This window comes from Numida meleagris, chromosome 1 (genome assembly GCF_002078875.1).
Source record: "Numida meleagris isolate 19003 breed g44 Domestic line chromosome 1, NumMel1.0, whole genome shotgun sequence".
Lineage (NCBI taxonomy): Eukaryota > Metazoa > Chordata > Aves > Galliformes > Numididae > Numida > Numida meleagris.
Genome location: NC_034409.1, coordinates 72875650 through 72889113, shown reverse-complemented (window position 1 = coordinate 72889113; position 13464 = coordinate 72875650). Strand labels below are relative to the sequence as shown.

General features: G+C 42.7%; 1 protein-coding gene across 7 annotated transcripts in view; it reads left to right on the top strand.

Annotated features, from left to right (window-relative positions):
• ANO2 (anoctamin 2) overlaps positions 1-13464 on the top strand; it is a 245212-nt gene that overhangs the window by 173359 nt on the left and 58389 nt on the right. For all 7 annotated transcript variants that reach the window (XR_002437744.1, XM_021393597.1, XM_021393608.1 and 4 more), the window contains one exon: positions 232-306. Coding sequence is in view for 6 of the 7 variants with exons in the window: in XM_021393597.1 (XP_021249272.1) it covers positions 232-306 (75 nt within the window). In the remaining variant the exon portion in view is untranslated. The remainder of the gene's footprint in view (positions 1-231; positions 307-13464) is intronic.

The window sequence follows — 13464 nt, the reverse complement described above, 5'->3', positions numbered from 1 at the left end:
AATTTCTCAAGTATTTTCTGTATAATTTTTCTTAAACTTTTACCAACTTTTCTTCCTCAACATAATGTCTGCTTTAAAATATTGGTCTAAGTCTTCTAAATCTTATAATCAACTTCAGTTCTAGAACAGGAGAAGGGAAAGTAAGAACATTTTTCTGTAATAGATCTTACTGACTGTAATATTTGCTTGTGCACAGTTCTGAAACGTCTGTTATTTTTCCTTTTGTCACAGGATGAAAAAGACAAGTTGACTTGGAATGACCGTATGCCTGGATATGCAGCAAATTTTGGATTGATTTTATTTATGGTAATATAACCTATTTCTTCAAATTTATTAGGTGTGAGAAACTTAGTGATGAGTCTCTTGGACAGAATCCTGAATAATTCAAAGATGCTAAAATCTGCAGACAGCTAGGGTAATGACCTACAACTGAAATACGTGTCCTGCTAGGAAGAGTCATAGAGCTTAATTCTGTCTCTAGCTTTATCCTCTTTTTCCAAGTGCTGTTTATGAGAGGATGACGTGCTGTAACGACAGCAGCTTGTTGCTAGATGCCATCTCTCCATAGCGCTTCTGCTCTATCCTCCATTATGTGATAAAATGAAATCCACTGTGTATTTCCTTGCACGCACAGAACTCAGTGTGTTCTAATATTAAGAAACTTGAAGCCTACAAAACAGGTGAAGTATAGGATAAATAAATATGCTGCTGAGAAATACTTGTCCGATACACACGTTGATGGGCTATACTGTAGTTGTGGAAGACCATGGTATACAGTCCTCACCTGGGAACAAGAATAAGGTGTCCAGGTCAAATAACTGTAAAATATGGGCACTATGATTCTAGAGAAATTTCTAGCAGGTCATGTGATGAAACTGCTAGATTTTGTAAAGAGAAATATGAAAGACTGGCTAATAAACCTTACATTACTTTGTCAAGAACACATTCTCATTCACATATAACAGTGAAACATGCCAGTTTTCACCACATGAGCCTCTGATCTGGGAGACTTACTCAAGAACTAAATTATTTTTAAATATTTTTGAAATACATGAAGGTTTGTATTTCTAATTAACTATAAATTGCATATATTGAATCAGAAGTTAGGTTTAATTTCTTCTTCTAATACTAGAAGACATTTCACGTTCATACACAAGTCAAATTCATGTTTGCATGTTTATAAATGTGTGTGCATATACATAAGATATATCTATAATAGGCTAGGTATATATTATGGGAATGTGAATATAAGGTGTGTGTAAAGCAGGCAAAGGTGACTGCCTTTATTTAAGATCCAGCTAGAAATAGTTCACCATTGTGATGCCAGTCCAAGTCTATTTGAGCCTTTGGAGGCTCAATTTACCTGTTGGTTATTCTGTTTTTCTTCAGTAGCCTGACTCTTGGGCACATGGGCATCTACATGACACACCTTTACAACCATATTCTTTATTCGGGCAGCAATGTCTTTCCACAGTTCAGCAGCTCAAATAGATTTACCCCTCCATTGCCAGTTGTTTTGTTCCCACTGCTGTAATCACTCCCGTGAGGCATTTGCCACCATCCATGAGCCAGTATACAGATAAAGCAGTGGCCACCTCTCCCGTTCAGCAGCATCTAAGGCCAGTTGGACAGCCTTTACCTCTGCAAATTGGCTTGATTCTCCTTTTCCTTCAGTGGCCTCTGCAACTTGCCACGTGGAGCTCCACGCAGCAGATTTCCATCTGCGATGCTTCCCCACAATACGACATGATCCATCAGAGAACAGGGCATATTTCTTCTCATTTTCTGGTAATTCACTGTATGGTGGGGCCTCTTTAGCACGTGATACCTCTTCTGGTGATGTTCCAAACTTTTTACCTTCAGGCCAGTCTGTGATCGCTTCTGAGATTCCTGGATGACTGTGGTTCCCCATCCTAGTTCGTTGTGTAATCAACGCAATTCACTTACTCCAAGTGGAATCAGAAGCATAACGGGTAGAGGGAACATTTACCTAAACATCCAGTTGAGCACCAGCAGTCAAGGTGCTAGAAGGAGCTGCATTTCAGTTCTGATTATTTGGAAGCAGCTCGAACCCCCTCATATGCAGCTGATATCTCCTTCTCAGTTGGAGTGTAGCACTCTTCGGACCCCCTGTATGCCTCAGGTCTCTCCTGAGGCTCTTTGACACAGGCTCCAGGTGGGACCTTTCTCTCCAGCAGCAGTGTAGAGGATGTTCTTTACATCCTGTCCTGTTCATATTGGCCCCAGGGCCATGGCACGGGCTATCTCCTGTTTAATCTGCTCAAAAGCCTTCTGCTGCTCAGGGCCCCACATAAAATCATACTTCTTCTGTGCCACCTGATAAAGGGGGCTTGCAGTGAGGCTATAGTTTGGAACACGCATTCTCCAAAAGCCCACTACACCCAGAAAAGATTGCATCTCTTTCTTGCTAGTGGGTGGAGACATATCAGTAATTTTGTTGATCACATCTGCTGGGATATGATGATGTCCATCTTGCCACTTTATACCTAGGAACTGCATTTCCTGTGCAGGACCTTTCACTTTGCTTCACTTAATAGCAAAACCAGCTTGCAGAAGGATCTGGATTATTCTCTCTCCTTTCTTGAAAACTTCCCTTGCTGTATTGCCCCACACAATAATGTTATCATTGTACTGTAAGTGCTCAGGAGCACCGCCCTGTTCCAGTGCAGTTTGGATCAACCCATGGCAAATGGGCTGTGTTTCCACCCTTTGGACAAATGGTTCCAGGTATACTGGATGCTCCTCCAAGTGAAAGCAAACTGAGATCCACATTCTGCAGCCAAAGAAATGGAGAAGAATACATTAGCAGTGTTAGTGGTGGCATACCATTTGGCTGCTTTTTGACTCCAATTCAGACTGGAGTTCTAGCGTGTACAGTATGGCAGTGGAGGTGTGACTTCATTCAGACCACGGTAGTCTACCATCAGCCTCCATTCTCTACTGGCTTTACGCACTGGCCGTGTGGGGCTGTCAAAATGTGAGTGAGTTTTGCTTATTGCTCCCTGACTCTCTAGTTGACCAGTCAACTTATGAATGTGGAGCAAGGAATCCCTGTTGGTGTGATACTGCCATCTGTGCACCGTTTTTGTGGTGATTGGTACCTGTTGATCTTTTACCTGTGGCAACCCCACAACAGATGGATCTTCTGATAGGCCAGGCAGAACAGACAGGTGCTTAACATTGTCTGTGTCTATAGCAGCTATTCCAAAGGCCCATCGATACCTCTCAGGATCCTTGAAATGCTCCCTCCTGAGGTAATCAATACCAAGTATACATGGAGCCCCTGGGCAACAACAGGATGTTTTTGCCAGTCTTTACCAGTGAGGCTTATTTCTGCCTCCAACATAGTGAACTCTTGGGAACTCCCAGTCACCCCAGAAATATAAATAAATTCTGTCTCTTCATGACTCAAGGGCATTAGAGTGCACTGTGCACCAGTATCCACCCATGCCTCATATTTCTGTGGTTCTGATGTGCCAGGCCATCAAATCCACACAGTCCAATACACTCTATTGTCCCTTTCCGCCCTCTGGCTGGGGGCAGGGCCCCTCTATTTGTCCCCTCTGTCGTTTTTCTTCTGTGAACCCTGATCAGGGTCCTTATGGTTTTTGCCGCATCCCGCAGCAACTGGAGCAGTCAGGTTTTTGGAGAATTTCACCTTGGTGGTTGATCTGTCTTGCAATTCTTTTACCTGTGCTTGTAGTGCAGGAGTGGGTTTTTAATGCCACGTCTTCATAGCTTCTCCATGTTCATGTAGTTAATGCCACAAGACAATGCGTAACATAGTCTTACTATTGTCACTTGCTCGAGCAGGAGGATGTCTTCTTCTAATAGCTGAGATGTTGGATGATGCAGGTCGGGAGGAAACCAGTTTGCTCAGCCCCTCCAGTAGGCTGTTTTGATAATCCTGATCCTCATCAGGTTCATTGTGATGAAACACAGTAGTCAGTTCCTCCATCATATCTTCTTGATTACTCTCTATTCCATCTAGTCTTTCATTTACCTTTGCAGTGCTGAGACATAAGCTTGAGGAGGGGTTAAACATAGCTCAAAGTTGTGAAGCCTAGGGATCAGTTCACTTAAAAGGGGTCTTCTTTGCCCTCTGCCATACATGGCTGCTAATGTACCGGTGTACTTTTATGGTGCAGTTCTTGTGCATTTATGCCACATATTTGGTGTACACCTGATTCTCTCAGGATCATGCTCTTGGTTTGGATCATCAGGAATGAATGTGGGGTCATGCACCATGGTGCATTCTCTCAAATATTGGATGCCTTTTTCCATAGTAGTCTGTTTCATTATTTCAGGCATCAAATCATCTTTGAAGGGGTCTTTTTCTTTTACAGCTAATAGCATCCACTTCCAAAGGATGAAGGCCTCATCCTGACATCTACTAATACCTCTGTCAATGGCTGAGTCTCTAGCAATGCTTCCCAGTTGCTGAGCTTCTCTACTATCTAGCGACTTGCTGTTGGCCCCATTGTCCCAGTATCAAAGTAGCCAGGTGACAATGCACTCATTTGGATGGCGTGAAAAGTCTTTTCTCAAAATTCAAATTTCAGTTATTTTCAGAGGTCAAGTAGTAATGGTGACCATGTCTCTCTCACCTCCTACTCTTTCAGTTGTTGTTGCTCTGCTGGGTGTTGGTGATCATGATCTTAATGGGGATCTAAGCCCTCTTTCTGGATGTCCTAGATCTCGGAGCCACTTCTCTGGACCTCCTTCCTCCTCTTCTTTCTCCTCCTCCTCTTTCTTCTCTTCTGAACGAAGCAGCATTTGTTTCACTTTCCGTCCTCTTACAGGGGCAACTGACATCGATTTTGGTGCCTCCTGTGATAGATCAGCCTGGTCATTTTCCATGTTCTTTCTCTCAAGCTCAGCTCAGACCACTTTTTTAGTTAGGAGGATGTCATGTTCAGTTCGGAGGGCATAAAACTTGGATTGGAGGGTATCTCGCTTGTTTTGGAGGGTGTCCTGTTCAGATTGGAGGGAGTCTCATTCAGTTTGGAGACTGTTAAGCTCAGATTGGAAAGTGTCCCACTCATTTTGAAGGGTTTCTCACTCATTTTGGAGGGTGTCCCATTCAGATTGGAGGGTGTCTCACTCGGATTGGAAGGCATCTTGCTCAGATCGGAATGCATCTTGTCGAGATCAGAGATTTTTTCTCTCAGCTTGGAAACACTCTTGTTCAGTCTGGAGGTTCTGTTTCTCAGCAAGAAGTCTCTCCTTCTGGACCTGGAGATTCTCCCTCTCAGCTCAGATTCTATTCCAGAAACTCTCTCTTTAGGCTTGGAAACTCCCTTTTGGCTCAGAGACTCTCTCTGTCAGCTTGGATACACTCTTTTTTGGTTTGGAGACCCTCTCGCTCAATTTCAGAGATTCCCTCCCTCTCCAGGATAGTACTGAATAAGGCCCAATAAGCATAAGCCAGGCCCCCAAATAATTTGTGCCTCCTCAGATTTGCCTGAGCCGCAACATCCCCGTCTCAAATATCTGCTTAGGCTCTCAGGATCTTGCAGGTGTTCAGGAGTAAAGTTCAGTGACACCAGGGATGCCCATCTCTCTAAAGTCTCTCCCAAGTCCCTCCACACTCCCTGCCACTCAGTATTCTCTGGCTTTGGAGAAGGTTTCCTCAAGATATGATAAATACAGGTACTGAGCAAAATGAGTAGCACATTCAGGGACACTGACAACACGGTCAGATGTGCATCCAAAAAATGCATGAAGGATTCAAGGGAGAGATCGGGAGATGGTTTAAAAATCACAAGTTCTGTAAAATTAGCAGCTCCCTCTGGAAGCTGTTTTCAAAGAGAAAGCAAAATCATTTTATTTCCTCTTTACCAAGGCAAGCTAGCAGCACCCAAAAAGTTTACAAAATATTCCAGAATATTGGCAGTCCACCTGGACTTCAAGGCCATGTTTTCAGTTACAGCTTACTGGTAAGCTTTCTAATGAAGCTCTTTGAGAGCAGAAAGAGATTTGTTCTAAAAGCTAAAAAGCAGCCTATGCCCGCGTTCTCCACCAAAGAATGTCAATGCCTTACAGGCAGGTTCGGCCTGGTTCTGTGACTAATGGGGTGGGGGAACCCACGGACCCATGCCCTGGGAAAGGGAAAGAGGGTAGGGAGATGGGCATAAAATCAAAACAGTGTCAACGATCTGAGGAGAAACAAACTAATTTACTAAATAAGATTAAATAAGATATTTTGCATCAGAATGCAAAATAATACAACATAATACAATATAATTGAAATTGAAGCTAATAAATCAAATAAAATGAGAGAGAGTGTCCAAAAACCAAAAGGCCTTACTCTAATGCTGGCAGAGAGATAGCTAGGGAGAGAGACACTGCCGGGATGAGCAGAAGGGGAGCGCGAGCATAAAGGGGCGTCCTGTGATATGCAAAAAGTTTTTATCTTTCCCTCTGAATGGAAAACGATAATAGAAGAGTGAACAGTCCTCTGGGAAATGTAGTTCTTCTTCTCTTCTGAGGACCAGGTACCCGGAACTATCCGCAATCCATGGAACTGGAGCATTAACTCTTTAACTCCCAGTGCACTACATTTTGTTATGATGTGGAATACTATCACACTGATGTGATAACCAAAAATCATAAAACCATGATAAGGTTTTAACCATTGTGCTAAGTGGGGTATAAAGGATCACCAGTATCCTACTATACCCAAGAACTCCTGCAACTGCTTTGGTGTTGTGGGAACCAGGATGCTTGGATCTTATCTATAATTACGCTGGGTAAAACCTTAGTCTTACCTGACCAGACAACAGCCAGGAATTTAACTGATAGCCCTGGTCCTTGTACTTTCTGTGGGTTTATAGTCCATCCTTTTTCCTGTAAATAAGTAATTAGTGATAGTACTGCCTTCTCTAATGCCTCAGTTGAGTCAGAAGTTTACATCAGATCATCAATGTAGTAGAATATTTTGACAGTGGACAGTTTGTTCCAATTTGCCAAGTCACATGCTACCAGATTATGACAAAAAGTAGGTGAATGCATGTATCCCTGAGGTAGGACTTGAAAAGTCAACTGCCTGCCCTCCCACGTGAATGCAAACTGGTCTTGAGATTCCTTAGCAATTGGAATGCTGAAAAATGCATTTACTAGATCCAGAACACAGTGATATGTTTGTATTTCTCTACTTAATGAATCCATAAGGGAGACGATGTTGGGTACAGCTGCGTGGATTGGTGGCATGACTTTATTTAGTTCTCTGTAGTCGACTGTCATTTGTCATGTACCATCTGACTTCCTGACTGGTCATATGGGGGAGCTGTATGGGCTGTGTGCAGGTCTAATGATCCCTACTCTCTCCAGCTCCTGCACAGTCTTGGTAATTTCATCTTGCCCACCTGAGAGTCTATACTGCTTTGTATTTGTGATCTGGCATGGTTGCGGCAAATAAGATCAATTTTTGCATGGCCCCTTAAAATTGCCCGCACCGCCCGGATGCTGATACATCTTTGCCTTAATCTGAACTCTCCCACAGTGGTCTGGAGAGTCAGACCCCACAGGATGTCTGCTCCCAATATGCACTCTGGAATTGGGGTGATAGATACCTTGTACTCCCGGGTGGTAGATGCCCAACCCCCAATTTCAACCACGTTTGGGTTACGTTGGGTTATTTATTGCCTGAAAATTGATTTGGGTCACCATATATGATTGAAGCTTCTGCGCCAGTATCTACTAGCGCCATAACCCGTTGCACATTCTTTCAGGCCCAATGAATCATTAATTCCACATATGGTCTTCAGTCCCCTCTAGAGACCTTAATGCCGGGAGTTTTGGTTCCTCTGTCATGCCATCAGCTCTGCAATCTTCAAGTCTTTTTCCTCTGGCTCAACTGTGGCTGCCTGGGCCACCTGAGGAGGTTTACATTTTTTCGATGGGACTGTGAAGTCTTCTAGATTCCACGTTTATTGTGGAATCCATTGTATGAGTCTTAACTCATTCCCTCTTAGGGGAGGATTGGAATCTTTAACTGTACGATAACTGTTTCCATAGTTGTAATAAGACCTGATTAGGCTGTCCATAGATCTTTTGAAATTGAACTCCCACTCTAATCAGATCATTAAACATTTGTTTTCTCGAGATCCTGATGTGTCCAGATTGAATTACCTTAGGGGCAGGTCTCCTGTGTCGTGGTGGTGGATGGATCTCTGACTTTTCCACCACCATTCAGACATTGCACCTGGCCCGTAGGCGCTTTGTCTCCCCCAGATCTGTGACCAATTGGGCAGCCTGTTGTATTATGGCCTCCGAGGCCTCTAGAGGATTCTGTATGGCTACCGAAGTACCATACTGATGTGGAGCTTGCTGCAGGATGAGATCTCTCATTCCTGCTGAAAATTTCATCAGGTCCTGGCTCTCAAAATCCTCCTCATAGATTGCCTCTTTCATTCCTAGTTCACAAATATAGTTTTGCAAGTCCTCCATAGAGGACCATAGGCCTGTATTTAACGGTATATCAGTCTTTTTTTGGCCATGTTATATAGCATGCAGCCATTAGCCATTTGATCAATGAACGATTTTTGTCATTATGTTAGACAGCTGCATATAGTCTTTGTCTAAGGGCAGGGTGAGTGGTAATGGATGCCAGTTTTGAAATTTTTGATCCATTTACCACAATGCTTTCTGCCCCTATGTCATATAACCGGACCAGCCATACTGGCACGCTCTCTCTCGCTTTTTGTCTGAAGTGTTGTACTAGACCCATCAGTTTGGCTGCTGTATATGGGCAAGCTGTTACTTGTAGTGTGATGTGGGTGGGGGGCCACTGGTCAGGGGGCACCCCCACTGGCCTCTCCTGCATTTTTTGGGGTTTTTTTTGCGCCACTACTGGTCGGATCTCGAAGGGATCTATCTCAAGTGGGGCTTTGAGATCAGATCTTGAGATTTTTTTCCATTGGATTACCCAGGTCTACTGGTTCAGGGGCCTGAGTATTTTCCAGTGCGATATTCCGTATTTGCTTTAAAGGGAAAGTTAAACTTGATTTTCTCCCTGTCAGTAGGCCAAGCTCTTGCTTGAGTTTCTCAATATGATCATGCAGTAATTGGTTCTCATTTTCTAAAGTATTATTTGAAAGTTCTGCGCAATTCAGTGCCATTAATAGTGGCCATGCCACAGTGGACGCAGCCAGTTGGCGTTCCTTTGTAATTAGGATATCTTTATCTAATCCTCAGAAATACTTTGCTGTGCAGGATGGGGAGAAATATGTTTGAGAAATATTTCCACTACCCTGCAAGGGACCCCATTTTTCAACTATGGCTGCAAATTCATAAAAGGGGAACCCATAAATCCTGGGATGCACCCTTACAGGGTTTTATACAGAGGGATGATGTTCTCCCCCTTGACCCTCTTAAAGATGTTCAAAAGGAAAGCCATTTTAATATTTTGGTCTGCCTGGCTCGTCAAAGTGTAAAGCAAACAAAGGCGATGACTGAGTCTTTATTTAAGATCCAGGCGCCACAGAACAAGGTAGTAAAGTAAAAAGGACCTAACTCACCCCTCCCAGCAACTGCATGGAGGAAAAGGTGGGTTGAGGTGCAGAGCGTTCTCCGGTTTGAATCCTGCCGTGGCGGTGAGAGAGGCAGGGAACCGAAGGGGCGGGGAAGCCCGCTCACGCGCCCTTAGTTCACGCGCGCCGCTGGAAGCACAGCCGGGGGGCACCGCTGAGACGGGGCAGGAAGGAAAGCTGGATTAGGCTCCCCCCGCCTGCTCCGGGCACCCAGGTGCCCACGCAGTGGTTCAAGCTGTGACCTGGCAATTCCACTGCGTAATTCATAAATATTTGCATATGTTTACAAAATTTTGAGTGACTACTGTCTTCCTGAAGTCTCAGGAGGCATTTACTTTTTATACACGACTTCTGACTGGCATTGTCTTGGACTTAACTAAACCAGAGCAGTTTTCTTTTCTTAACAAAAAAAAAAAAAAAAAGAAAGAAAAAAATTGAAAATAATTTGCATTTTAGGAAGTCAAACCTTGACTTTTGTGCATGTTTTCTCTAATTTGGATTAGAATTAATGGAACATCATACTTATGCTTTAAAATATTTGCTTTTTGGGGGGGGTCACTGAAGAAAATAGAACAAGAAACAATAACTGAAAAGCAACTAAATTAGTTAGAAGAGAGTTACATTCTGAAAGCTAGCTCAAATGTTATCAGTCACACAGTAATAGTGGTTATGACTAAGCACAAAGACCTGATTTAAATTTAACAAGTTGTTCTTTTTCAGATAGAGCGCTTACACAGTTCTCTCAAGTTAGTTTACTACATGTTTAAATCTCTGCTAAGCATAAGCTTAAAGTGTTTTCCTGAGTCATAGCCTATGTATTACTGCTCCTGCTTATGGTAACATCTCAAGGAGATTTGTAAAAGTAAAGTGTAGAGCTCCAGTTCTTCAGTTCCTCCGGGTGACTAGAGGAACTCTGCTGGCTTTCACCATGAGGAAAGGTGGCCACAATTATTTTTCTAGAATATTTTGAGCATTAGTAAGACACTAATAACTACAGAAGACAACTTACAAACCATGTATAAAATTCAACTCTGTTCTTGGTGAAGAAGAGCCAGCCCCACTCTTCTATATTAAGATTTTAATCTATTCTTTATTATATGTTACTTCTCCCTTTTTTTTCCTGCTCATTAGTTAAACAGTAATTGAAAACACCAGACTAAAATTTTTACTATCAGTATCTACGGTAGAATTGTACTAAGGAAAGTAAATATGTCTCATCAGTTTCTGTTATTATTCACACAGACTAATGTTTTTAGCTGTGAGAACTACATAGATATAAATGATGAAATTTTGAGTTTAGATGTGAGTATATACATATATAGCACAAAGACCTTCAGACTACTCGGACACAGATACAAAGATATGCACATATATACACACGCACCCTGAAATTTTCAGTGCTGCAGAAGTGAGTACACAAAAGTGGTGTTTAACGTCATCTTTTCCAGGACCAAAGGTCTGGCAGACAAACTCATTAGTTAATGTGAGTATCTAACGCTTTGGCTTGCCTGGGCTGCATTTACTGAAGAGTAGTTGTCTTAGGCCACAGAGAAAATACATAACACATTTAATGTATATAAGTAAAAAAAAATATTTATTTTAGTTTTTAGTACTTTTATTGAAACATAAAGAAGAGCAAGAAAGCATAAAACTAGTGGGATATTTGACGTTTTTGTGAAACTAATTCATCAGTCTGGTTTGACTGAAGTGGTTGCAATCCTTAGAGAGTTCTCAAGATTTTTGTCATTGTTTTTTAATGAAATTTTACTCTTCCCGTGCTTCATCCTTGAAAATAGTTCTTCACAAATACACATACTGCCAATAAGTGATGACATAAATTAAGTGTGATTGTGAATCAAGGGATATTTTTCTCTGGTAAGATAGTTCTCATGGAAGTCTAGTAAGGAGCCATGATCAAATTTTTGAGTTGAATATCTGATTGTAACTATACATTCCATTTAAAAATTCACAGGTAATGTATTTGTGTTGACTGAAAATGGAGTTGCAAATATATGAAACAATTAATGTATTTTTTCAGCAATCTTGAAACTCAGCAGAGTGGAGTCACTGCCATGACAGCATAGTGGCAGGGGGATGGCCACAGTACAACAGTACAGGCTGTGCCTGGCCTCGTGCAGCCCGCGGGCCATGGGTGTCTTGTTCTGTTCCTCTTTCCCAACTTTATATGTGGAGTTTCCCTGAAAATTCTAATCCCTGAAAGCTGCTAATGATTTTCTTATTGTAAGTTTTTTCTCTTTATTTTTCATTTTCATGCAGAATCCCCTTTCAAGCAGAACGGTGTTTGTTTTCTTTCACGGCCTTTCTTTTCTTAACTAAGTGTATTGGTTTTCTTGCTCAGTCAGTCTTCATGCCCGGTTTATAGTTTTATGCCACCATATAATTCCAATGTCTATTTTACACACAGGTGCTTTAAAATCTGGTTATAGCTGTTCTGTTTACACAAAGCCTTAGCTGACTGTCGAGGGCATGAGATCCAACCTTGATTTAAGCAGTCTCTGTTGAAAGGATTTTGGAAATCCCTTGGGATGAGGTTCAACAAGACCAAGTGCCGGGTCCTGCACTTTGGCCACAACAACCCTAGGCAACGCTACAGGCTTGGGGCAGAGTTGCTGGAAGACTGTGTAGAGGAAACGGACCTGGGGGTGTTGGTCGATGCTCGGTTGAGCATGAGCCAGCAGTGTGCCCAGGTGGCCAAGAAGGCCAATGGCATCCTGGCTTGCATCAGAAATAGTGTTGCCAGTAGGAGTAGGGAGGTAATTGTCCCTCTGTACTCAGCACTGGTGAGGCTGCACCTCGAGTACTGTGTCCAGTCTTGGGCCCCTCACTGCAAAAAAGACATTGAGGCCCTGGAGCGTGTTCAGAGGAGGGCGACGAAGCTGGTGAGGGGTCTGGAGCACAGGCCTTATGAGGAGCGGCTGAGGGAGCTGGGATTGTTCAGTCTGGAGAACAGGGGGCTCAGGGGAGACCTTATCACTCTCTATAACTACCTGTAGGGAGGTTGTAGTGAGCTGGGGGTCGGCCTCTGCTCTCTTGTAACCAGTGACTGAACGAGGGGGAATGGCCTCAAGTTGTGCCAGTGGAGATTTAGGCTGGACATTAGGAAATTCTACTTTTCTGAAAGAGTGGTCAGGCACTGGAATGGGCTGCTCAGGGAGGTAGTTGAGTCGCCGTCCCTGGAGGTGTTTAAGAAACGTTTAGATATAGCGTTGAGAGACATGGTTTAGTGGGGTTAGTGGTGGTAGGTGGATGGTTGGACTGGATGATCTTGTAGGTCTTTTCCAACCTAGCTAATTCTATGTTCTATGATTCTATGAAATAAGTTCACAAATCTTATTTTTACTCAGTAAGACCAGTGGTAGGAGGAGCTCTAGCCCCAGCTTTCCATATACCTTCTAAGTGTAAATTTTATGAACTGTGACATGTTATTACTAATGACATACGAGCCAAAATGGTATATGTTGCAGCAAAGATTTCTGAGAATGTACTAAAAACATCAGTTGCTGCTGCAAAAGAGTAGTCTGACATGGAGTAATGCCATCACCTTTCTTTCTGTTTGACTCAGTCCGAAAAAGAAAACCAATTATTGTAATGGCAGAAGAGATTGGTAAGTTCCTTCTTTTGAACACTACTGCCCTATTACTTCTCACATGGCTTAATACTTGACTCGGGAATAGTTCCACTGGAGAACTATTTGGACATTAAAATATTATCTTACTTGGATGAAGGTATCAGTTTAGCCCACAAAGCTTTATAGCTTACTTCTCCGATCTAGTATGCTTTCCCATTTGCCCTCATTCATACCACGCTCAGTAGGTGATTTTTTTCTGCAGCCAATTTTCACATCTGTTTCTAAGCAATTCAGTCCTTGATAGACTAAGTTGAAACATTC